We start from the raw sequence: 26376 nt of genomic DNA on the forward strand, positions 1-26376 counted from the left end.
CTACAGGGCTTTTGGGCAGCGATTCACCTACAGGGCTTTTGGGCAGCGACTCACCTACAGGGCTTTTGGGCAGCGATTCACCTACAGGGCTTTTGGGCAGCGACTCACCTACAGGGCTTTTGGGTAGTGACTGTTCACGGACAGGGCTTGTGCCCAGTGACACATGTGAGCAAGTTGGTAGACACTGCACAAGTGATGGTTGGTCTGTTTCATGTGTGTCTTGTTTTGTTTTTGTCGCCTCCTTTGTAGGTGTCTGCTGCTGAATTTGTACAGATGGCAGCGGTAGGATGTCATCAGGAACCTGCACAGCAATGTCTGCTACTTGACCGGTAACATTTGGGCCTGGTGAATGAATATCAGATGAATGTGGTGAAAACTGACCTGCATGAACAGATCCTGGCTGGGAGGTGTTGAATTGTGGTACATTAGTCATTCTCCAGTAATTAGCTTGTGTTTGCTGAACAACTAATGCTTCGAATGAGGTGTTGATTTTTTGCAACTGTTTAGGCACTTCAATGAAGACTCTGTGGAGATGTGCCAATTGTGATACTGTTTCTTCCTGCAGTCCAATCATCCTTTCCAGCACTGTCATCATGTCTGAATGGCGACGATTTTCTGCGTCCACTATTTTTCCCTCTGAAGCTACAATTGCATCGTATGTGGAAGTTGATGGACGATTTGGCGGTACAACAGTTTCTATTGGCACCTCTTCATGGTCACATGATTGTATTTCAGTCTCTTCTGTGGCGTCATCCTCATCATACTCATCATCCTCATCACCATGATGTTCTAAAAAGAAATGTACACATTATTAAATGGCATGTTAATGTATGCTGTGTTACTATGTAATTGTACTGTGTCCTAAGTAACACCTAACATGTTAGCATACGTTTTATAACCTCATTAAAAACTACCTTGACTTACGAATAATGTTTGGACTCAGTATGAAATATGAATGAATGAAAAGTTGCTCTAAACTCAGAAGTCCTACATGATAATTAACATCACTAACACAATACATGTTGCCTTACACTTAATTTTCACTGACACTAAGTAATCCTATTTAAAGAAGATGTGCAAAACAAATAATGCACATGACAACATAACATATAGAAGAGCACATATTATATGGCCAGCAAATGATACACTCACCTTCTAGTAGTGTTGAGCTGGCTGACCCAGGTGAAGACACTTGTTCCATCTCAGGTGACACATGTCCTCCAGGGGCAACTATATATAACAATAACATAAGTTTTACATTTACATGTGTAAATATTGAACAAACACTTATTGTATGTTCTGTATTTATGATTAACTAACAACATCAGTTCCTTAACCGAAAATGTGTGTGAAAGTGAACATAAATAGTTGTAATAACACTGTACATGCCTGTGTACTTAGAATTTTTGAGTTCCCTAACATACAACATACTATGTTTCTGCAGTAATGCGTGAGGATAAATAGATTAAATGAGTACATAAAAATCATATGTTGTGTAGTGATATCAGTATCATAATGTACATAACTATCATGAGATGACCATTCACAATGGTTATCATGAAGGTGGTCATATTGCAAAAAGTGTTGTTTTTGGTAGAGGATATGTGTGGTACATTAATCGAAGATGTGGCACACCTGAATGTGGCTGTGACTCAACAAGACAACACATGCAGTGTGTGATAATGTGTCTTTCATAGTAGTTCAACTATAGATATGAGTGAACTAATGTGTGACGTACGGTTTGATAAGTAATGAGTTGTTGGGGCATTTAGTAGCTAGAGTTAAGCTTTCAAATGAGTGTGATTAACTTCAGTTGTGCTATTCAGGTTGTAAGAAAGGTATTCCCTTCCCCAAAAAGCCTAATCAGCCACACCTTTCAATGACTTGAAACAGGTGCAAATGGTGTGAACTAAGTTGACCGTGAAATGAGGCTGTAATTAGTGTGTGTGCTGAACCCCACCCCCTCTGTTGAAGTGTATGCTGTGATGAGATATTAATTGCAGCTGCTTTAACACAATGGTAGATGAGCTAAGTAGTCATCTGCAGTGTTTAAGTTATGAAAACAATGACATAACATATGATACGTGTGCCTCATTATGCTGTCTGTATATGACATAAAGCAAAAATGGACCTTTTCATAAGCAACTATAGATGTGTTAGTGCCAGTGATGTTTGTAGGCCGTTACATGCAATTTCTTTGATGCATGCTTAAAATAGGCAGTAATGTCATGTTTGTCGGAGTAAAATCAATAAAATACACAATAATATGATACATATTTCTGTTCTGTACCTGTAGCTACTAATAATTTCTCATGAACATGTGTTACACATGTGTACTACCCTGTTGTTCCCCATCTTCGCCCACCATCAATTGCTTCCACTGCAGCTATGCATTTTGGGAATTCACATGTAAATGAGCACGCAATGGCACGTGCTATATTAGTTACTGCTTTTAGTAGGACTACTACATATATGTCTATTTTGAGATATATATATACAGAATCAGACATATACATATATAGATGCAGGTATGCTTATATTGTGAAGACAGTATAAAAAGCAGTGTAAATATGCAAAATAACTGTAAGCAACGACACGCCTAGTACAGTAATATTTATCACCTGCTGGAAATTGTGACGGATAAATTCCAATGTCACGGTCACCAGCCAAGCCTTCCACGACGACGGTAAGTAATTTTGGCCGAAGCAGCTCCTCCAATGGAGTCAATATGAGACGTTGTGGTGTGGGCCCACCTCCAGTGCCAGTAGCATGCACGCGTTGGTCTTGTATTTTCTTTTTCAATTTGGACCTAATATCATCAAATCTTTTCCGACAATGATACTTGTCCCTGACACTATTCCCACAGGCATTGACACCAATGACTATTGTGTCCCACATTTCTTTTTTGCTTGCTGCACTTGTCCGCCCTTGAAAAACATATAAAAGATATGAGGTAAATGAATAATAATATAAGCACCAGTTTCCTACACTGCTAGCTGTTCCAAGAGATAGCAAACATGCTGTTTTATGTGTAATATGTGCAGCACATGAGCATTCACTACTAAACCTATACATGTAAGCAAGGTTGCATTCATATTGTATGCAGTTCTGGCAAATTGACCGCCTGTGTTTATTTGTCCTTGTAAGGCATGATAAAAAGCTGTGTTTCCACACTAATGAACATAGAAAGATATTGTGTACCCATATTTGCATATGAACAAAACTCAGATGACCTAGGATCACATGTATTTGAATAATAAATGTAAAGTTACACTTACCTACTAAATGTCCATAGAGACTGTCATAGTGCTCCAGAATGCCAGTGACAAGAGCCCTATTTTCCTGGTCATTGAAGCGAGGATTACGTGGCTTCTCCACACGTTTTTTCCGAGCAGGTTTAGGGTCAGAGCTTGGCTGGTGCTGACTGGACTCTCCTTCTTCCAATGGAAGAGCCTCCAAAAGCTGGCCACCAGCAAGCACGCCACCACCAGACACCCCATCAGCAACTGCGCCACCAGCAGCACTCCCAGCACCAGCACTCCCACTCCTAGCACCAGCACTCACACTCCTAGCACCAGCACTCCCACTCCTAGCACCAGCACTCCCACTCCTAGCACCAGCACTCACACTCCTAGCACCAGCACTCCCACTCCCAGCAACAGCACTCCCACTCCCAGCAACAGCACTCCCACTCCCAGCAACAGCACTCCCACTCCCAGCAACAGCACTCCCACTCCCAGCAACACCACTCGGTGCACCAGCAACATCACTCCCCTGAACAGTACGTTCACTCCAACGCGTACTCCCACGAGTAGCACTCCCACTCCCACCAGCATCACTCTTCCCACGCTTTGCGGGCATACTTCCAGCACTCACAAAAAACAGACAAGAAATGTACAGGCAATCACACGACCCACTTCCACATATAAAACAAGACAAAGATGTAAACAAAACAACAAAGGACAAAGCTCACCCAATACACAACAAGTCTCTCAGTCAATATGCAAATCTTCAATCGTCCAGCTCTGTGCGTCTCTCTCTCTCTCTCACTCCCAACAACACAGAGAATGATTAGCAGTACACGTTGCCTTTAAATATGGCGCGCAATCAAAAACATGCTTGTTTCGCCTGATTCAGCAAGATTTGTGATTGTGCAACCTAACAGCACCCCGCCACGCACGCCGATACACCTGTGTGTGATCGGCTCATCATCGTGAGAGTGGGCGGATTTGTTTTCTGGTTGATTTTGAATGTATTCGGCACTTACTGCATACGGAGAGGGAAAAACGCCAATAACATGACTAATCGATAAGCTTGCCGATTTCACATAATCGTCGCTTACTGCATGAGGCCCTTAGTGTGTCAGAGAGAGAGAGAGTGTCTGAGAGAGAGAGAGAGTGTGTCTGAGAGAGAGAGAGTGTGTCAGAGAGAGAGTGTCTGTCAAAGAGAGAGAGTGTGTGTCTGAGAGAGAGAGAGTGTGTGTCTGAGAGAGAGTGTCTGAGAGAGAGAGAGAGAGTGTGTCTGAGAGAGAGAGAGTGTGTATGAGAGAGACAGAGAGAGAGAGAGTGTGTGTCTGAGAGAGAGAGAGTGTGTGCGTCTGAGAGAGAGTGTGTCTATGAGAGAGTGTGTCTGAGAGAGAGAGAGTGTGTGTCTGAGAGAGAGAGAGAGAGAGAGTGTGTGTCTGAGAGAGAGAGAGAGAGTGTCTGAGAGAGAGAGTGTGTCTGAGAGAGAGAGAGTGTCTGAGAGAGAGAGAGAGAGAGAGAGTGTCTGTGAGAGAGAGAGAATGTCTGAGAGAGAGAGAGAGAGATTGTGTGTGTCTGAGAGAGAGAGAGTGTGTCAGAGAGAGAGAGAGAGAGAGAGAGAGAGAGAGAGTGTGTCTGAGAGAGAGAGAGAGAGTGTGTCTGAGAGAGAGAGTGTGTCTGAGAGAGAGAGTGTGTCAGAGAGAGAGTGTGTCAGAGAGAGAGAGTGTGTCTGAGAGAGAGTGTGTCAGAGAGAGAGAGCGTGTGTCTGAGAGAGAGAGTGTGTCTGAGAGAGAGAGAGAGTCTGTGAGAGAGAGAGAGAGATAGAGAGAGAGAGAGAGTCTGAGAGAGAGAGAGTATGAGAGAGAGAGAGTCTGAGAGAGAGAGAGTCTGAGAGAGAGAGAGAGTCTGAGAGAGAGAGAGTCTGAGAGAGAGAGAGAGTCAGAGAGAGAGAGAGCATCTGAGAGAGAGAGAGAGTCTGAGAGAGAGTCTTAGAGAAAGAGAGTCTGAGAGAGCGAGTCTAAGAGAGAGAGAGAGAGAGAGAGAGAGTCTGAGAGTGAGAGAGAGAGTCTGAGAGTGAGAGAGAGTCTGAGAGAGAGAGAGAGTCTGAGAGAGAGAGTCTGAGAGAGAGAGAGAGTCTGAGAGAGAGAGAGAGAGAGAAAGAGAGAGAGAGAGAGTCTGAGAGAGAGAGAGAGAGAGAGAGAGTCTGAGAGAGAGAGAGAGAGAGAGAGTCTGAGAGAGAGAGAGAGAGAGAGTCAGAGATGCCAAGTGTCAGGAAGAAAACATTATTTTTATCGTTGTTCTTGTTGTTTTTTTTTTATAGTGTACTTTTCTAAATAAACCTACGTTTCTATGAAAATTGAAGTTTTTGTTTTTTTGCGGCCCACCTAAACTTAAACCTTGTTATTTGGCCCGTGTTAGCCTTTGAGTTCGACATGCTTGATCTAGGCTGAAAATCCCAAGGAAACACATCTCCTTTGCATGCACTTTCTGTCCGAATAGTGCGCTGCCAACAATCTCACCTCCACCAGGCAAACTTATTTTAATTTATACTGTAGATGAGGGAACAAAGGGGGAGAGATAAAGCAAGAGAGATAATATACACTGATTATATATATATATATATTCTATATATATATATATATTATTATATATATATACCCCCAAACGTTTCTGCATGGAAATACCATTATCACAGGTTAATGAATAAACACTAGAACAGGGGTGGCCAAATCCAGTCCCCAAGGGCCACTAACAGGTCAGGTTTTAAGGATATCCCTGCATCAGCACAGGTGGCTCCATCAGTAGCTCAGTCAACTTAGGGTAAAATTCAAATTAAAAGCGATGGTATTTTGTTACTTTGGGTAAGAGAATGGTGTCAGTTTTCATCTTTTTTTTGCAACTAGAAGACCCTGATACAATGTGATTTTTTCCTATGGACAAGTCCCTTGTTTAGGGAGAAGGAGCGGCAGTGAGTAAAGACATTGACTTTGGAGCTGAGTTTGTAGCAGGGGAACCTGTTCAATTCCTGGTTTCAACTCCTTGTGACCTTGGGCAAGTCACCCTACCCCTACCCTACCCCCCTGTGCCTCAGGCACCAAAAACATACAGTAGATTGTAAGTTCTACAGGGAAGGGACTGCAAAATGTCTCTGTAAAGCACTACGTAAAACTACTGTCGCGGCCGAGTTTATTTGAGCATTTGCCCGGTCTCGGCCGCGACAGTAACCGGGCGCGCGCCGGGGTGTCCCGTGCGCGCGCCGAAGCATCGGAGGAGCGGTGCTCCGATCGGGGCTTCCCCCTCCACTCTCAGGGTCCGCCGGGTCCCCTGGAACCCCCCACCGCCGTCCCCCACATCGCGGGACACCAGGGCTCCCTCGGGGAGCCCTGGGCACGCGTGCAGGGGGCGCAGGCACCCGATGACGCGTGACCGCGTATCGGTGACGCGCGGCACGCCGAGGGGATGCGGCTAGCAAGCCGGGACATCTCCCGGCTTGCGGAACTAGCCGCACTCAAATAAAATGTGCCGCCTCTGTAGCAGCACTATACAAGAACAAGAACTATACAAGAACAAACAAACAATTATTATTGTTTATTATTATTAGCACTAGTGGCACTTGTGCTACAGGTTGGAAACACCTAATTTAAGTCAACTTAACATTAAACATGCCACAACAATGAAAAACATAAATCAAAATAATCCACACAAGTAACAAAAAAACCTATTAGCAAATAATGTTGATGTTTTGAGGCTCAAAAAAAATCAGGCGAATATTATAAAAACAATATCGGTTTCCCAATTTATACTGTAAACTCATCTAAACATAGTGCTTGTTTGCTTTATTATGGTACAGTATTCAAAGCAAGATGCCACAGTCTTCAATCTCATTAAGCACAGCACTGAAAAAAATATGCGTGTCTTACAAATCAAACTGTAATTTGTATAATTATTCTCAACATTGCCCCTCCCCAGCATAGAAGCGCAGATTTCCAGGCCAGCAATATAAATACACAGGTGACACCTTCTGGGCGGAGGACGTGATACCTGACAGTTTTACAGTATACAGTATTTCCATTGATGCAGCAGAACACACAGCCAGTGATGCAGAGGTGCGGTCACTACAAGGTTTGAGACCCAGTTTTCCCTTCAATTGTACAATTGTATGTTTTTATCAAATGTTCACAAACGTTCGCTCTGCTCTAAATTGTGTCAGAATTTCACCTCTTTTGGTCAAAAGAGCAGAAAGTTTCAGTATGTATAAATATTGGGCCACTGGGCCTTAAACATAGGGCCTATTCACTAAACTTCGATAAGTGCATTAAGGCTCAATGGGGGCAATGCACTAAGCAGTGATAACAGCTTTTAAGAGCGCTAAGTGGCTTTTAAGGACGATACAGCCTGTTGCGCGATTCACTAAGCAGTGATAACAGCGCTTTATCAGCCTTAAAGGATTTTTTTCAGCTCTGTGAGCAAAACACATACTATCAGGCAAAAAAAGGCAAATGCTCCGTTTTTTGCCAGTCAGCGGGATTCACTAAGCAATGATAAGTCAATCGTGCTTTAAAAGCACGCCAGAATAACACGCCAGTCCCAGTCATGTGACGCGAGACATTTACATGCATAGGAGATACCGACACCCTATAACGGGGCCTTTATCTTGCAGGGGGTTCCCGGACCTCAAAACAACAAGGTTCTGCTCCGGAGACTCCCTACTGATTGGTTACATTAGTTCAAAAGGATGTGATGTCACTTTAAAGGATGACATCACATCCTTTTGAACTACGTAACCTATCACATGGTACAGCAACCAATGGGATTCTCTGCAATCCCATTAGCTGTAATACCATGTGATACAGCCATGTTGGTTGAAGGATGTGACGTACAGTACCTCCCTTGGAGATGACGTCACATCCTTAAAAAAAAATAATACAGGCTGGCAATGTATGCCATATTTATTTATTTTACAACAGGGTTGGTACAACAGGCCAGCGGGGACCCATGGGGGCCATCCGGACACCCCTGTGGGGCCTCTGGACACCCGTGGGAACCACCTGAGGGCCCCCAGACACCTGTGGGGCTGAACCAGGGACCCCCATACATCCGTGGGGACCACGCAGGGAGCCCTTGTGGGGCCCCTGGACACCTGTGGGGACCACCCAGGGACACCCGCCGGCCTAAGTTATCAATCCTGTGTGAAATTAAATAAAAATGGTTTTATGTTGGAGTACAGGGGGTGGGTTATGTATTGGTATTATGTATTGGTACTTAATACATATTGTACTGTTTATTGGGGTCTGAGGGGGCCAAGTACCGCTTCAATCAACACCTCTGCCCTCAATAAAGCAGCTATTGTGCCTTAACCCCTTCATTGCCTTATCGGCTAACCACTAAGGTAATGAAGCTAATTTAATGTAATTTTTATTCATTCTGTGCGGGAGCTGAACCACATTAATTTCATGCTCGGGGACCCCCTGCATCCCGAGTTACAGGCCCAGATATGGGGTGCCGGTATCTTCTTCATTATTTAAATGTCCCGCGTCACGTGATGCTGACTATTTAAAAATGGTGGCGATACTGGCACCAAATACCCCATACCAGGGCCTGTAACTTGGGAAGTAGGGGGTCGCTGAGGCTGAAATCAAAGTGCTTCATCTCAGGAGACCCCCTGCTCCCGCATAATATTAATAAAAATGACATTAAAGGAGCTTCAATACCATAGCAGATAGCCGCTACGGTAACGAATGTGTTACATTTTTTATTATGGTTTTATTACTAGTGTATTGTAGCAGGGGCTCTAGTGAGCCGAAATGCATTGAAATGCACCCCGTTATGGGGTGCCAGTATCTTTTATGAATTTAAATGTCCCGTGTCACGTGACCGTGAGAATAAAAATCATAGGAGATATCAGCAACCCATAACAGGGCCTATATCTCTGGAAGCAAGGGGTCCCCGAACCTCAAATCAATGTGGTTCTGCTCCGGAGACCCACTGCTCATCTACACTCGTAACACAATGTAAATTAAAAAAAAAATTCATTTCAGGCGAGATTTGCGCAGAGAGAGGCGGCTCTCACTTTCTGCAGCAGATAGAACTCGACGGGTGAGCCCTTTTCAAAGTGGCGATATTCTCGTCTCCGGCTACTCGCCATTTTTGCAACTTTTGCTATCACTGATATTCGGGGCTTTCTGCATACCGTGACAGCAACGCTTTAAAAAATGGCAATTTATAAACACTGGCGATTATTTTTATCGGCGCTTACTGTAGGAGGCCCCAAGTCTGTCCATTTTTCTATTTATTGCTAAACCTCAGTAACTTTTAGAGTCTAGACTCTCTTTCATATTTAATATCCAACTTTATTGTTGATTATTTTAACATTAGAATCTTTTTTTTTAGAATTAGAAATGTGGGTTTCATGAAAAATATAGAATATATACTGGTAATCAAAAATCAATGATGGAAGATTAGATTGAAACTCAGCCACCTTAGAAACCGTGCATACTATTTATAATGGAAGATGAGACAATTAAACCAGTATCACAAGCACCAGACAGAATTAAGGAATTTAATAAACTGAGTTTATATCGGCTAGCGCCAACAGGAGCAACACAATGCACAAAACAAGTTTAAACTCACCAAACAGAGGGTTACAGGGGGAATCCTAGCTAGCTAGGTGCTGGGTGCTGCCATAGCAAGCTTACCTAGGATATTTTCCGCAATTCATTAATCTCAGGTTATCCCAGTACCTTGGGATGATAGCCGCTCGCTTACAGGATCAGATCTCCCGCTAGTCTCTGACACATGACTAGCTATGAACCTCAGAATATACGTAAGAACTTGTGAAACTCTGATCAGCATCGGCTTATAAACTTTCTCAGGCTCATCTGAAACTATGGAAAACCAGGTGCTAACAAATCAGCGAAGAAAATTTCTTTGCTGGCCAATCAGAGAGAAGTCTCGCCTAAAACGGACCAATCAGAGCTTTGGGAGGTAACAGTTCTTTAGCACCCCCCTTAGAATCGGGCTTAAGGAGTGGCAAATTCAAACTGACCAATCGGAATTGAGCCGCGGGGCTAGGACCCCGGCCTCAGTTCCCAGTTTCAGACTGATATACTATAGTCCTAAAAGATAGATGCCTCAGAGTTGAGGATGAACAATGGCTCCTCTTTAGGAAAACATGTTCCCCCAACCCGAGTCCATGCCCTTCCCCCTTTCCCCAGTGTTCCCAAGCACTTCTCCCAACCCAAATTAGATTACGGCCCCAGCCTCCATTGTGTATTCGCCGGACTGAGGAGATTACCGGCCTACAACACAATGGAGCCTTACAAATACACAACAGATACACAAGCAGAATCAAAATGGGGAATAAACTGACTATATGGGGGGGGGGAGAAACACATTTTGTCAACTATTTTCGCAACAGTAAGATTGTCATATGACTTTATGACATAGGCAGCCATCTTGGTTGGTAGGGGCAACCAGTGGGCTTAACCTTTAATATGCTTGCATGGATGGCCCTATCATCACAATTTCATTTTTGGTTTAATAGCAATAAGGTCTATGCTTATTTAATGATTTCTAATGTAAAATATGAAATGGAAGATAACAATAACAAATTACACTTTTAGGTTAATGTAGAAGATTTGGACCTTTGGTTTATTCACTGGTTTTTGAAGTGGAAGATCACAGAACGGGCGGTAAATGTGGTGTTTATGATTAGGAAAGCGGGTGAGTGTGCCTTGTGGATAAGGGGATACATGTGGAGTGTGTAAGAAAAGGCTGTGTGAATATGGTGGGTGTATTCTTGTGAAAAGGAGAGTGAGTGTGTACAGGTGTAAGCGAGTGAGGTCTAAAGAGCAGCAGTTCCCCGGCAATTTTGATAAACCTTCAGGGGTTCCCCTTCTCAAAAAAGGTTGAAGCCACTGCCAGAGACACTAAAAGAGATATTCTTTACACTGCACATACAACCAGTGTTTAAAAATAATTAAGTACGATAGCTTTGAAATTACCAACCTACAATATGAATTAATGAGTTTCCCTGTCCCGTAGGTGTAACGCTCATTTAATTAGGAGACATCCCTAGATACCACTTCACATCAAAAGAAATTAGAAGCATATCAAAGCCCTTGGGAGAACCAAGTCACAAGTTATAAATATGGAATTCGGGCTGTCTGGGCAACGTCCCGAAAAACGAGACGAAAAAGGTAATAGAACTTCCACTTCTCTGTAAATGGTAAGAGAATTGTAATTATCTCTGCTGTGTTTTGGATTTAAGTGTAACTTCAAACTGATATGTACAGTATGTATATACAGCTCAACCCCCTTATAACGCTGTGCTTGGGGTCCAAAGAATCGCATCGCGTTATCAGCAGATCGCGTTAGAAATAATGTACAATAAAGTATTTAAGATACCAATAATCGTGTTGTAAAGTATTCATATATATACGAAAATTGGGAGCCACGCTTGCATTGCGTTATAAGCGGATTCGTGTTGTAACAGATCGCTTTATAACGGGGTTGAGCTGTATATAAATTATACTTTTTTTTGCATGTTTCATTCGGTAATTAGACAAATTGTACCAACTACAGTACTGTAAAGGGGCAATTCCTCCTCGGACCAAAGTGAACTAATTGTAGTTGACACGTTTAAGGTGTGCCATCTGGATGAATTATACCTTTTTTACCCAAATCTAACACCTATAAATATGTGTTATTTATTATTTAAAGTTAGACTTGGGAGAGGTCTGATTCCCTGTGGTTGCTCCCTTTTGCGCGATATCACATGTGTTCAGCAAGTGCTTGTACAGCCCTCCTCACTTCCACCTTTAGGATGCGCCAAATAGATTTAAATGGCTCCTATAAGCATATATCCCAAGTATCTCAGGTGTGCTCTTTTTTATGCACAGGTATCTCTCTCAGTGTTGTTAAAAGGTGTGTTTGAGGCTGAGGGCATCTGTCAGGAGCAGGATCGCTGAGTTTCACTAGACTGCCTGTGGTTTGCATTTTTACCTCACATCATTTATCCTGCTCCTTCTGACTTTGCTATATACTCACCATTTTGGTTGTTCACTAATACCCTATTGAACCGTTTGTGTGGGGGTTATTCAGTCTCTTTGTGGGACTTGACGTTTTTATTGTTGGTCTGGGGGACAGGGAAGTACCCCTCTGTTCCATTGGAGAGAGGGGGAACAGGCCTGACGAAGGGGTGTTTCCCGAAACGTTATGTTGCCCCCCTGCTGCTTCCCCATTGTTTGTACCCACCTATGTGTTGTCTTGACCCTACTGTGTTTGTACCTTATTCACTGCCCTCTCCCCCCTCCATTATTCCCTTTGTTTTTGACTGTTTTATTATTGCATGTTATCAATTTTTGATGTAGTGGGTGTGGTTCTTATACTGGTGGTTTGTGTTACATATTAAATGTCATTACATTTCTTCTTGGCATTATCCCTTTTCATTTGTTCTATTATCTAAAGACAGTGTGTGCTGGGCTTTGTGTTATTTATATTGTATATTGGAGGTATTGGGTCCCCTGTGGTCCGTTGCACCCTGCAAATATTCTTTTGCCTTCTAGTGTGTGCTGTATATCATTTTTCTGTTCAATAATAATAGCATGTTCTTGTATAGTGCTGCTAGTTTTACATAGCACTTTACAGAGACATTTTGCAGGCACCAGCCCTGTGGAGCTTACAATGTATGTTATTGGTGCTTGAGGCACAGGGAGATAAGGTGACTTGCCCAAGGTCACAAGGAGCTGACACCAGAAATTGAACCAGGTTCCCCTGCTTTACACTCAGTGCCAGTTAGTGTCTTAACTCACTGAGCCACTCCTTCTCCTTTATAGTTTAATGGAGAAATGTAGCTTTATAGCTTGCCTAATAGCAGCTTATGGGTCCATTTCTTAAACTGGGTATTTTGTCTGTGGTCTTTAAACGTACATTTGTCCCACTTGCATGAATGAGTATTTTTCTATTGCTAGTCACAATTGTTTTTCTGTACATGAGTTAAATTACCAGACCTGAGCTGGTAATAACTTAGTAATCAATGTATCAATTCTCAAAGTATTGTGACAACTCAGCCACTATGCAGGGTCTTTTATATCAGATGAAAGGCAGGAAACATTGGGTTCACGATCAGGTTTATTATCATCAGGGCACAAAACACAAACAAGAATAAAAAATACCTAGCTATAAAGAGAAAAAGAAAGCAGCGCTAACCACTAAACCTAATTAATGTGAAGTGTTATGTAAAAATAAGTGAGTACTCGTGTAAATACTCAATTCCCGCTGCTAGAGTCCAGGGAGAGAGTTCCACGTCCCTCTAAAAACAAGCACAGCCATGTGTTCTTTTTGGCTACTAATCTGCCCTTCCTAACACATAAGCCTGGTACCAGCGCAGGCAGTGTTAGGATTAATTCAGGTTTTCTCTGCAGTAAGCAGCTCACATGAATGACAAGAGGGACTGGTTACGGCCTGTGTCCTGCCCAATCAGGGGTTCAGACCGTGGACCCTCCCCTGGGGTACAAAAGGGGCACAGACAAATGTAGTTCTCTCTCTCTCTCTCTCATCCAGCACTCCTGGAACTTGCAAGAGATGGAGGCGCCGCACCTGTGTGAAAGAACCAACAATTACCCCAAAAGCCTGTCCTATCTTCCCCACTAACAACGGCGGAAACTCAGCGCTTCTGTAAGCCAGCAGGTAGCCAGCACATCACACCGTGTTATAGTGAGATCTCCCAGAAGGTAGGGGGAAACATGTTACACAAGTGTTTTATACCAGTCTATTTTTTATTACACTTTATTATGCCATGTTTTTTTCTCTTCTGCTTTATCAACATACTGTTATCAACGAGGAGCCTGGAAGTATAAACTCATACATATATCCGAGACATTACCAACTAAACAATGTGTAAGTGTCTTACATATTAACTAGTAGTACTGAGTCATTTATTACCCATAATACACCACTGTGTTTCCTGTCTTTTCTTTTTTCCTATGTTTGGAACCATTACCTTAGTCACGCACTGGAGGAAATACAGAATACCTAGCCCCTCTTTGGAGTGCTAAATAACACTCTGTTAACTATTATCACAAGTTGGAGAGCTAAGCTCTTTATCAACACAGAGCCCTGTAGCTGTGTAAGCTGCAGCACCTGTAGTCTCTCTCTGATGCTGTAAGGCTATGGCCTGCCAGGCTGGCGGGGCGTGCAGCTGTGATCTCCGGTCTGTGCAGAGCTGCAGTGGTGAAGATGGGGGCGTGGCGGGGGGCACAGCCAAGATGTCACCCGGCAGGTTCGCCCTCATTGACTGAACCAACGGGGGGCGTGGCCATGCTCTGTAACCAGTTTTGAAGACCGTTTTACCGTCTTCAGAAAAATCTGTCTGCGTAACGTGGTGGCCAAGGCAGCAGGCGGCCCCGGCCCTATTGAGGGGCGGCTCTTCTCCCTGCAGCACACGCCATAGCTCGCGCTGCAGCAGGCACCAGGGACCAGGGACCCAGCTTAAGGGTGTGAGCCTTGTCCAGAAAACAGCATGGGCTAGGAAGTTGTTTGAACCTTTTTTTTTTTTTGTAAAGCAGTAGTCCATTAACAAGTCCCCGGGTTAGAAGAAAGGGTACAAGCCTAGGAAGGTGTTGGGTCCTAAATACCTCGCTTCAAGCACTTCACCTTGGGATAGTCACATTATTTATAATATATATGTATTTATATATAGATATATATAAAGCAGAAACCGCCGGCACTCACAGGACTTTATAAATACAAGAATGTCCTTATTGCAGGGAAATTGGCATTTCAGTCTTCCCTCTGGACCTCTCTCAAGAGAACGTGTAGGGTTAGGGTGACCAGATTTTCAAAATGAAAAACCGGGACACTTTAAAACAATGTACATCACGTCACGCCCCCCCCCCCCTCCTCATTGCCATGACAACAAGACACTAACATCAGGCGGTGACATGTTGCCATGACAATGTGGCATCACGTGATGCCTCGTCACCATAATGCATCCCATTGTCATGTCAACTTGATGCCGCGTGATGTCACGGAGCAGCTCGTTGTTATGGCAATGTGTATTACGTGACGTCGCGCAGCCATGTTGACGGAATTTGGAGGGGAGGATACAGCCAAAGGCAAGATAAATAAATATATAATAAATAGATCTAAAAAAATGTTATCTCCCTGTTACCCTTCAATAGAAGGTGGCAACCCTGGCTGCAGTGTGTGTTTCTGTATACAGAGGTAGGCCCTGCAGTGGGTGTTTGTGTGTATAGAGGTGGGGGCTGCAGTGTGTGTTTGTGTGTATAGAGGTGGGGGCTGCAGTGTGTGTTTGTGTGTATAGAGCAGTGATTCCCAACCTTTTTTGTTTGGAGGAAACCTTTAAGTATTTCGTTACATTTTGGGGATATCTGGATAACATGTTCGACGGGTAAATCACAAAATAGATGTGTAAAGAAGTGGGGGTAATAAATAATAATTAACTCATACTTTGAATAAATAATGTGTATATATTTTGTAATGATTTTGGTTTAAACACCCCCCCTACATCTCACATCACCCCTCCGTGCATCTCACATCACCCCCCCCCCATGGATCAATCGATCTTTCCCCCCCCTTCTTTCTCCCTCCTCTCTCTCACCCCCCCTTCCCTCCTCCCCCTCCCCTTTTCTCCTCCTCCCCCTCTCTCTCCCTCCTCTCTCTCACCCCCCCTTCCCTCCTCCCCCTCCCCTTTTCTCCTCCTCCCCCTCTCTCTCTCTCCCACTCTCCCATCCTCTCTCACTCCCCCTCTCTCTCTTCCCCCTCTCTCTCCTCCCCTCTCTTCCCCCCTCTCTCTCCTCCCCTCCCCTTTCCCCTCTCTCTCTCTCCCCCATCTCTCTCCCAACCCCCTCTCTCTCTCTCCCCTCTCTCTCTCTCCCCCTCCCCCCTATCTCGTTCTCCCTCTCCTCCCTCTCTCTCCCCTCTCTCTCTCTCCCCTCTCTCTCACTCCCCCTCTCTGTCACTCCCCCTCTCTGTCACTCCCCCTCTCTCTCACTCCCCCTCTCTCTCACTCCCCCTCTCTCTCACTCCCCCTCTCTCTCACTCCCCCTCTCTCTCACTCCCCCTCTCTCTCACTCCCCCTCTCTCTCACTCCCCCTCTCTCTCCTCCCCTCCCTCTCCCCCTCCTCCCCTCTCTCTCTCTCCCCCTCCTCTCCTCTCTCTCTCTCCCCCTCCTCCCCTCTCTCTCTCCCCCTCCTCCCCTCTCTCTCTCCCCTCCTCCCTCTTTCCCCCCTCCTCCCTCTTTCCCCCATCCTCCCTCTTTCCCCCCTCTCCCTCTTTCCCCCCTCTCCCTCTTTCCCCCCTCTCCCTCTTTCCCCCCTCTCCCTCTTTCCCCCCTCTCCCTCTTTCCCCCCTCTCCCTCCCCTCTCCCTCCCCTCTCCCTTTCCCCCCTCTCTTCCTCTCCCACTCCCCCTCTCTCCCCCTCTCCTCTCTCCCTCCCCCCTCTCCCCTCTCCTCTCTCCCTCTCCCCCTCTCCCACACACACCATCACACTCTCGCACACACACTGTCACACACACACACACTCTCATACTCTCTCACACACTCTGTCATACTCTCTCTCTCACACACACACACTGTCACACTCTCACACACACACTGTCACACTCTCACACACACACTGTCAGACTCACACACACACAGTCACACTCACACACACTGTCACACACACTGTCACACTCACACACACACTGCAGCCGTGGTGCCGGGGGGAGCGAGGGGGGGAGCCAGGGTGGTGCCGGGGGTGTGAGGGAGAGAGCCGGGTTGCCGAGGAGCCAGAGGGAGGGCCAGAGTGCCAGGGAGAGGCAAAGCCCCGCCTCCCGGATACTCCATCCAATCCCCTGCGGCCCGGCCTTCTAAAGCTCCGCCCTCTGGCATTCTCCATCCAATCCCCTGCGGCCGGCATGTTTCTGCAGAAGCCCAACCCCTGGCAGTAAGAAAAAATACTTGCCGGGCTGCTCTGCATCCTCTTCCTCCACGCCGCCGCGCACCGCCCCTCCCCCCCCCCATCCCTGCGCACTGCCACCGACACAAAAAACCGGGACATTCCCGGGACAGTCAGCCAACCGGTACAGCACACGAAAAACTGGGACTGTCCTGGGAAAACCGGGACGAATGGTCACCCTATGTAGGGTGAGACACAGATCCCCAAATACCCACAGAATTTAAGAATTTGGTAGTAGAGTTGGTGTGAAATGCCCTGAAATAGTTTAAGTGAGTTAGACACAATGAGGGACTAGATGGAAAGTAGCCCCTCTCTCCTTCAATGTATCCACCAGCGCTCTTACTAACAAAATGAATAAACATATACATACATTTGTCACATATAAAGGATGGGATTAACACAATAATAAGGAACAATTAAAGGAAAAAAATAATTAATACTTGATACTTTGAAGAATGTCCTAAATCTTGTTCCCACATATATATTGTCCAGTCACGAAAAAATATGGGTATGCAGCTTCTTTGCGTCTGGAACCAACCTCGGAACCAGAAGAAACTAGAGACAAGGGAAACAAAAAAGAAAAAAGCGCAAGGTCCATAGAGTAGTATAGTTAAGTTTATACACAATTAAAAATGGTTATAAACACTTACAACAATGTAGTTGTTACAAGCACTTCGGTACTGAGATAGACCGCAGGAACAGAGGCACGTTGCTCGTCTGTTTGTCGGGGTTGTGTGAGTCCTGGCCCTCTTCATCCTCTCGAACGGCGAACTGTTACACTTGGCAGCTTAGAGTGCACTCTATATATAGTAACAGAAAGCAACCAGCAATGACAGTGCCCCTGACGAAGAGAACACAGTTCTCGAAACGCGTAGGGCTGACATTGCTCTGGTTGCCAGTGAGCCTACACTAAGCTGCTGTGAAGACCCATATTGCAGAGATTCCTGACTGCTGTGTTTGGAGAGGGAATTGGAGACCGCCCGCAGTTCAGCCACCGTTCGATGACACACGCCGGCGTCACGAGTCACCTGACGCGGAAGTGTAACAGTTCGCCGTTCGAGAGGAGGAAGAGGGCCAGGACTCACACAACCCCGACAAACAGACGAGCAACGTGCTTCTGTTCCTGCGGTCTATCTCAGTACCGAAGTGCTTGTAACAACTACATTGTTGTAAGTGTTTATAACCGTTTTTAATTGTGTATAAACTTAACTATACTACTCTATGGGCCTTGTGCTTTTTTCTTTTTTGTTTCCCGTGAAATGCCCTGCGCTTTCAGCTGTGAATCTGTTGCTAAGCAATGACCACAGAGCATAAACAAACTGGGAAAGCCACCAATCAGTGAACATCATAATGTTCTGACAATAAAACACAGTCAAAATATAACATGTGTCTGTAACTAACTGAGGGACAGAAACATACTGTAACTTACTGAGGGACAGAAACATACTGTAACTTACTGAGGGACAGAAAGATACTGTAACTTACTGAGGGACAGAACCATACTGTAACTTACTGAGGGACAGAAACATACTGTAACTTACTGAGGGAAAGAAACATACTGTAACTTACTGAGGGACAGAAACATACTGTAACTTACTGAGGGACAGAACCATACTGTAACTTACTGCGGGACAGAAACATACTGTAACTTACTGAGGGACAGAAACATACTGTAACTTACTGAGGGACAGAACCATACTGTAACTTACTGAGGGACAGAAACATACTGTAACTTACTGAGGGACAGAAACATACTGTAACTTACTGAGGGACAGAAACATACTGTAACTTACTGAGGGACAGAAACATACTGTAACTTACTGAGGGACAGAAACATACTGTAACTTACTGAGGGACAGAAACATACTGTAACTTACTGAGGGACAGAAACATACTGTAACTTACTGAGGGAAAGAAACATACTGTAACTTACTGAGGGACAGAACCATACTGTAACTTACTGAGGGACAGAAACATACTATAACTTACTGAGGGACAGAACCATACTGTAACTTACTGAGGGAAAGAAACATACTGTAACTTACTGCGGGAAAGAAACAAATTGTAACTTACTGAGGGAAAGAAACATACTGTAACTTACTGAGGGAAAGAAACATACCGTTACTTACTGAGGGAAAGAAACATACTGTAACTTACTGAGGGAAAGAAACATACTGTAACTTACTGAGGGAAAGAAACATACTGTAACTTACTGAGGGAAAGAAACAAATTGTAACTTACTGACGGACAGAAACATACTGTAACTTACTGAGGGAAAGAAACATACTGTAACTTACTGAGGGAAAGAAAGAAAATTGTAACTTACTGACGGACAGAAACATACTGTAACTTACTGAGGGACAGAAACATACTGTAACTTACTGAGGGACAGAAACATACTGTAACTTACTGAGGGACAGAAACATACTGTAACTTACTGAGGGACAGAAACATACTGTAACTTACTGAGGGACAGAAACATACTGTAACTTACTGAGGAACAGAAACATACTGTAACTTACTGAGGGACAGAAACATACTGTAACTTACTGAGGAACAGAAACATACTGTAACTTACTGAGGGAAAGAAACATACTGTAACTTACTGAGGGACAGAAACATATTGTAACTTACTGAGGGACAGAAACATACTGTAACTTACTGAGGGACAGAAACATATTGTAACTTACTGAGGGAAACAAACATACTGTAACTTACTGACGGACAGAAACATACTGTAACTTACTGAGGGACAGAAACATACTGTAACTTACTGAGATACAGAAACATACTGTAACTTACTGAGGGAAACAAACATACTGTAACTTACTGACGGACAGAAACATACTGTAACTTACTGAGGGACAGAAACATACTGTAACTTACTGAGATACAGAAACATAGATTTAGAAACATTCAGGTGGCTTTGATATAATCACTGCAACATCAAACATGTTTGCATGTTCATACTGAACGGTATGAATTTTGTGAAAAAACGGTATTCTGTAAGATACATCGTTTGGTAAATACCGTTTGCTACGAAAATGACATCCCGCAGGAGTTGGAATTTGCTTTTCAAGTGATATGCCCGTGATATTTTTCTCTGGTCTGGAAGAGCTGTGCTTAGAGAAACTGCATCTCACTGCACAGCTCTTACAGGTGATCACACTGTTTTTATTTTAATTTCATAAACACAGGATTGAAGCAAGGGTTCTCCAGAGCTGAACCACATTACTATCAGGTCCAGGAACCCCCTGCTTCCCGAGGTACAGGTCCCAGTATAGGGTTCCAGTATTTACTGAATTCTCTCACGTCACAGCCCACGTGACCGGGACATTTAAACTTGCAGGAGATACCTGCACCCCATACTGGGGCCTGTCCCTCGGGAAGCAGAGGGTCCCCAGACCTGAAATGAATGTGGCTCAGCTCCAGGGACCCCATTCTTCAATACTATATTAATAAAATGAAAATAAAAGCAGAACTTCATTACCTTAGTGGTTAACCGCTAATATGTGTCACTTTCCCAGGACCAAAATCAGTCAGATTTGCGGATTTGAGGCCAATAATAAAGTAAATGGCATTGAAGTCTAGGAGAGGCTGATGCTGAGAGCCAGTGAGACTCACAGAAAGTTGACATGTCTGATATAGTAACACCATTATTACCTTTATGTAAAATGTTCTGCCCATATTTGGTCCCCATATTTTTTAGGTTTCGGCCTAAATAAGTGTTATTAAGAAAACGGAATTAGAAACACAGCATCAGATTTATCTATGGGGGAGTTAATGAAGCTGGAAATGGACCTGCATTTTTGCAACGATATTGTCATGGTGAAGTTGGTAGAATTAGCAACACCTTTGGCACTCAAGGGGTTAATGCCAAAATATAATTTTAATGTAAAGGTCTAAAACTTTAAGATAGTAACATGTGTATGTCCATACAGAAGAAACTGCAGAGATATTTAGAATACAGAATTGAACACAGTCACTTATGTTCAAACCTGATTCATGTCACATGTAATGCTGCTTTAAACTTTTTAAGTGCTGAAGGGGTTGAAAAGGGCTAAAGTTAATCAATATCTGAATTAACAGCTTTGGCTGCGGTCCTAGTCACGGCTACAGCACACGCCTCGGCGTGCGCTGTGCGTATAAGCACCGCCTCTCAATGGGGCAGGGCCCAGTACTCACCTTCCCGCTGAAGGTGCAGCCGCGCCATACTGGCAGGTTTTTTTAAAACTCAATGATATTGAGTTTAGAACTTGCGATGGAGGCGTGGCCACGCCCCCGCCGGCGGTTCACCCATTGAGGGCGAACCAGCCGCGTGAGGTCATGGCCACGCCCCCGCAACACCCCGACCACGCCCCCTCCTGTCACAATCTCCCTCCCTCCCTGGAAGACCGCAGACCGCGGTTAGCGCTGTGCATGCGCCGCCCCCCCCCACCTTGCCGGGCACACATGTCACAGTGATGACTGGGACCGCAGCCTTAGAAGTAGGAATGCTGCCTTGGATGTGGGTGAGCCTGGATGAAAATGTAGCTGTCAGTTTGTCTTGTTACCTTGGCCAAGTCTCCTTGCGCCGTAGACACCAAAATTAGATTGTAAGCTCTATGGGCCAGGGACGTTTTGTGTATGCAAATTTCTATGATAATATTATTAACTCTTTGCGTGCCTGAGGGGATCCATACCTGATTGCCACGGCCCCTCAGGCACAGTGCAGTGACATGACCGTGGCGACCGTTTCTTGGGCCCAGGACTAGAGTTTCCATTGGGATCCCATTCACCAGTGTTGGCTGCCCAAATTGCATCCTGCGCTCCACGGGAATACAGGATGCGATCAAAGCATGAAAAACAAACCTTTTGGGTATGATATAGCCATACATCATGCACTCCCCCCCCCCCCCTACAACACTGCCAGGCCCCATGACCTGGTAATTATGTCCAGGGCAGGCCTGCCAGAGCGGCTATGGAAGTTGGGTTCGGCCAGAGGTATGAGCCCCGCCGTTCCAGAAGTCAGGCCCAACTTTTGGATTGGCACAGCACCAGAGCGGATACCACTCCCGAAGTAGAGGTTTGTGTTTTGTTGCCCTGGGGAAGGGGTTATTATGTGTGTTGTCGGGCCCTGGTGGGTGTTGTTATGTGTGTAGTGGGGTGTTTGTGTGGGGAGGGGCTCTGGAGGGTATAATAATGTGTGTGTGGTGGGGCCCTGGGGGGTGTTAATATATGTGTGTGTGTGGTGGGGCCCTGGGGGGTGTTAATATATGTGTGTGTGTGGTGGGGCCCTTGGGAGTGTTATTATGTGTGGTGGGAGGGTTATTGTTTTGCATAGAGTGTTATGTGTATTGGGGATATTATGTGTATGGGGATGAGTTTGTATGATGTGTGTGTGGGGGCGGGGTATTATGTGTATGGGGATGAGTTTGTATGATGTGTATGTGGGGGCGGGGTATTATGTGTATGGAGGGTTGTGTATAAAGGGTATAGGGAGGAGGGGGCGGGTATGAAAGAGAGGTTGAGGAGAGGGAGACGTGGGGGGTGGGAGAGAGAGGTGACAGAATGAAGGAGTGAGTTGGGGGCATGAGGGAGAGAGGTGGGGGCATGAGGAGAGGTGGGGGCATGAGGAGAGATGGGGGCATGAGGGAGAGGTGGGGGGAGATAGAGGTGCGGGGAGGGACAGGTGAGGGCATGAGGGAGAGCAGTGGGGGTCTCAAAAGGCAGCCAACACTGGTGAATGGGAGCCCAATGGAAACTCTAGTCCTTGGCCCAGGAAAAGCTGTCTGTTGCCCTGGCCTTAGGGCATCCGAAGGCTTCATAATCCTGAGTAAAGAAGAGCAATAGTTTCAACAAAGTTAGCATAATGTGCACTTTTGCAGATATTAATTGTTGTTCAGAAGCTTTCCCTTGAAAATTCGCCATGTGTTAAACGTACCTGTCACTTTCTATGCTTTCATTTTCATAACATGGGGATAAATCCTGGCAAAAGTTTGGGAAGTTTTGCGAAAATGTTCTTGAAAAATGCTAAATTTACTGAAAATGAGCACAGCACGTTCTAAAACATTTGCAAATCTCGAAACCTGCCAAGTTCCCATTACTACCACTAGAGTGCAGCATTGTCCTATGTCCTGTATGATCTGGGTTAGATAGAAATTGTAACTGTAGCCCTCAAGTTTCTATTTAAAAGCTGCAGTTGGCGATATGATTTATGGGCTAATCCATGGATTAAAAAAAAAATCTGGACACGTATAGGTATTTTTAAATATCTTTAAACTTTCAAGGTTTTGCTGAATTACAATTATTATTTTTATCTTTCTCTGGTAAGAACCCAGTGAATTAAATCATTTAAACAAAATTGTGTTACAGTGTCTAATTTAAAAACAAAAGCTCTTTTGGTTGATTTTGGGAACTCACCCAATATTTTAGTGAAAAAACCCCACAGAAAAGGAGAAGGTCTTTGTCAAATAAATGCTGTGAGAAAACAGCAGTCCCACTTGACGCTGAGAAATGATTTAGTAAATAATAGTTGTACAAACAAGGTGCAACTGTTTTAGCACAGTTTAGCGTCATTCCAGCTTAGATACTTACTCAATAGTGATGAAGAAAAATTAAGTTAATTTCTTTTGCACTGAGCTGAATTTATAATTATTCACTGATCAAAATAAAACATCAACATTTGCATTCAAGTGCAATTTGTACGCACTTCTCTAAGAATCCCTTGTAATATGTAGTGACTAGCTGAGTGACCCGGCGTTGCCCGGGATGTAATGTTCCCGTTCCTCTCTCTCCTCCCCCCTCTCTCTGTTTGTCCCCCATTCACATCAATCCAGTCCCCCCCCTCCCTCCCTCCTTTACAGCTTCATGTAGCGTGTGTGCGTCAGTCACTGTGTGTTTGCTCGCGCGTCAGTGAGTCTGAGGCAGAAACACAAACACACATAGACTGACTGACGCACACACAGTCAGTGTGTGCCTCAGTCAGTGTGTGCGTGCGTCAGTCAGGCTTTGTGTGCGCGTCAGTCAGTGTGTGCGTGCGTGCGGCAGTCAGTCAGTGTGTGCGCGCGGGGCGTCAAAGGCAGGGGGGGGCGTCAAAGGCAGGGGGGGGGCGTCAAAGGCAGGGGGGGGGGCGTCAAAGGGAGGGGGGGGGGCGTCAAAGGGAGGGGGGGGCGTCAAAGGGAGGGGGGGGGGCGTCAAAGGGAGGGGGGGGCGTCAAAGGGAGGGGGGGGGGCGTCAAAGGGAGGGGGGGGGCGTCAAAGGGAGGGGGGGCGTCAAAGGGAGGGGGGGGGGGCGTCAAAGGGAGGGGGGGGCGTCAAAGGGAGGGGGGGGGCGTCAAAGGGAGGGGGGGGGCGTCAAAGGGAGGGGGGGCGTCAAAGGGAGGGGGGGGGGCGTCAAAGGGAGGGGGGGGGTGCGTCAAAGGGAGGGGGGGGCGTCAAAGGGAGGGGGGGGGGGTGCGTCAAAGGGAGGGGGGGGGGGGCGTCAAAGGGAGGGGGGGGGGGCGTCAAAGGCATGGATTCCTCCCCCTGCATGAGGGGGGACGCAGTGGACTGGAGGGGGGACGCAGTGGACAGGAGGGGGGGGCAGTGGACAGGAGGGGGGGGCAGTGGACAGGAGGGGGGGGCAGTGGACAGGAGGGGGGGCAGTGGACAGGAGGGGGGGGCAGTGGACAGGAGGGGGGGGCAGTGGACAGGAGGGGGGGGCAGTGGACAGGAGGGGGGGGCAGTGGATAGGAGGGGGGGGCAGTGGATAGGAGGGGGGGGCAGTGGACAGGAGGGGGGGGCAGTGGACAGGAGGGGGGGGCAGTGGACAGTGACACACACACACACACACACACACACACACATACACACACATACACATACACATACACACACACACACACACACCTCAGTTGATGCGCCCTTTCTCAGTTCCGTTTGGCGCCGGAGGTGGGGAGCGACACCTACCTGTACTTCCGGGCGCCGCCACCGTCTGACTCGGCGCCGCGAGGGAGGAAGGGGGTCCGCCATCTTACGCGCCGCGTGGCAGCTGCGGGAAGCGAGGTGATTTGGAGCGGGGAGAGGTGATATGGAGCGGGGAGAGGTGATTTGGAGCGGGGAGAGGTGATTTGGAGCGGGGAGAGGTGATTTGGAGCGGTGAGGGGGGAGAGGTGATGCCGCTGGGGAGGGGGAAAGGTGATTTGGAGCGGGGAGGGGGAAGAGGTGATGCCGCTGGGGAGGGGGAAGAGGTGATGCCGCTGGGGAGGGGGAAGAGGTGATGCCGCTGGGGAGGGGGAAGAGGTGATTTGGAGCGGGGAGAGGTGATTTGGAGCGGGGAGAGGTGATTTGGAGCGGGGAGAGGTGATTTGGAGCGGGGAGAGAGGTGATGCCGCTGGGGAGGGGAGAGAGGTGATTTGGAGCGGGGAGAGAGGTGATTTGGAGCGGGGAGAGAGGTGATTTGGAGCGGGGAGAGAGGTGATTTGGAGCGGGGAGAGAGGTGATTTGGAGCGGGGAGAGAGGTGTGTGTGTGTGTGTGTGTGTGTGTGTGTGTGTGTGTGTGTGTTTTATTTATTTTTTTGGACCTTTGGCCCGTCACTCCGCCTCAGGCCAATGAGAGGTGTGGGGGGCGGGCCAAGGGGGTGGTGTGAGTGTGTGAGGCCAATGAGAGGTGTGCGGGGGCGGGCGGGCCAAGGGACCAATGAGAGGGACACCGGACATCCAGACAGGCAGGCAAACATACAGTGCTTTCACTAATATAGTATAAGATATACTTAGAATACCTGCTACACATCTCAAAGACATATGTAGTGGGGTCCATCTTCCTTACCTCCGGTGTGAGGGGAACTGCTCCGCTCCTCCGGCAGCCCGAATGTAAGTTGGGCGGTCATTTTGGGAATCGCGGAACTACAATTCCCAGAAGCCTCGAGAGAAAGTTGTGGTGGCCATCTTGGAATGGCTCCATATGTAATGAAGCAGAACTACAAATCCCAGAATCCTCGGGGAGGGGATAGAACATATTGGCTGTTCCAGCCAATGGAATGCATACAGCCCTCTTGGAGCAGAATATCCTCCGCGGACGTAGAGCATGTGAAGGAGTCGTCACGGAGCCAGCAGAGAGGACAGATGTGTCCAGGGAGCAAGTAAAGCCCCTGGACTAGGCCAGAACTTTGTCCAAAGGCCCCAGTTAGGCCCCGATTCCTACTAATAATAG

General features: G+C 46.2%; 1 protein-coding gene across 1 annotated transcript; it reads right to left on the minus strand.

Annotated features, from left to right (window-relative positions):
• Positions 1 to 26053, minus strand: LOC142503286 (uncharacterized). The gene is made up of 5 exons (XM_075615447.1): positions 25993 to 26053; positions 9983 to 10126; positions 1153 to 1230; positions 55 to 789; positions 1 to 8 (listed from the first exon to the last, which is right to left on the minus strand). Exons 1-5 carry the CDS (start codon positions 26051 to 26053, stop codon positions 1 to 3), a joined length of 1026 nt encoding a protein of 341 aa, XP_075471562.1.
• Between the last annotated feature and the right edge of the window lie 323 nt (positions 26054 to 26376).

Source organism: Ascaphus truei, chromosome 9, assembly GCF_040206685.1.
Source record: "Ascaphus truei isolate aAscTru1 chromosome 9, aAscTru1.hap1, whole genome shotgun sequence".
Lineage (NCBI taxonomy): Eukaryota > Metazoa > Chordata > Amphibia > Anura > Ascaphidae > Ascaphus > Ascaphus truei.

Excerpts from the sequence above, each read along its gene's own strand:
- LOC142503286 (XM_075615447.1), bottom strand. The coding sequence starts at position 26,053 with ATGACCGCCCAACTTACATTCGGGCTGCCGGAGGAGCGGAGCAGTTCC. Across the intron at positions 1,231-9,982 it reads CGAGCGGCTATCATCCCAAG|TTGCCCCTGGAGGACATGTG; the intron begins GTACTGGGATAA and ends TGTTATATATAG. Across the intron at positions 790-1,152 it reads CAGCTCAACACTACTAGAAG|AACATCATGGTGATGAGGAT; the intron begins GTGAGTGTATCA and ends ATTTCTTTTTAG.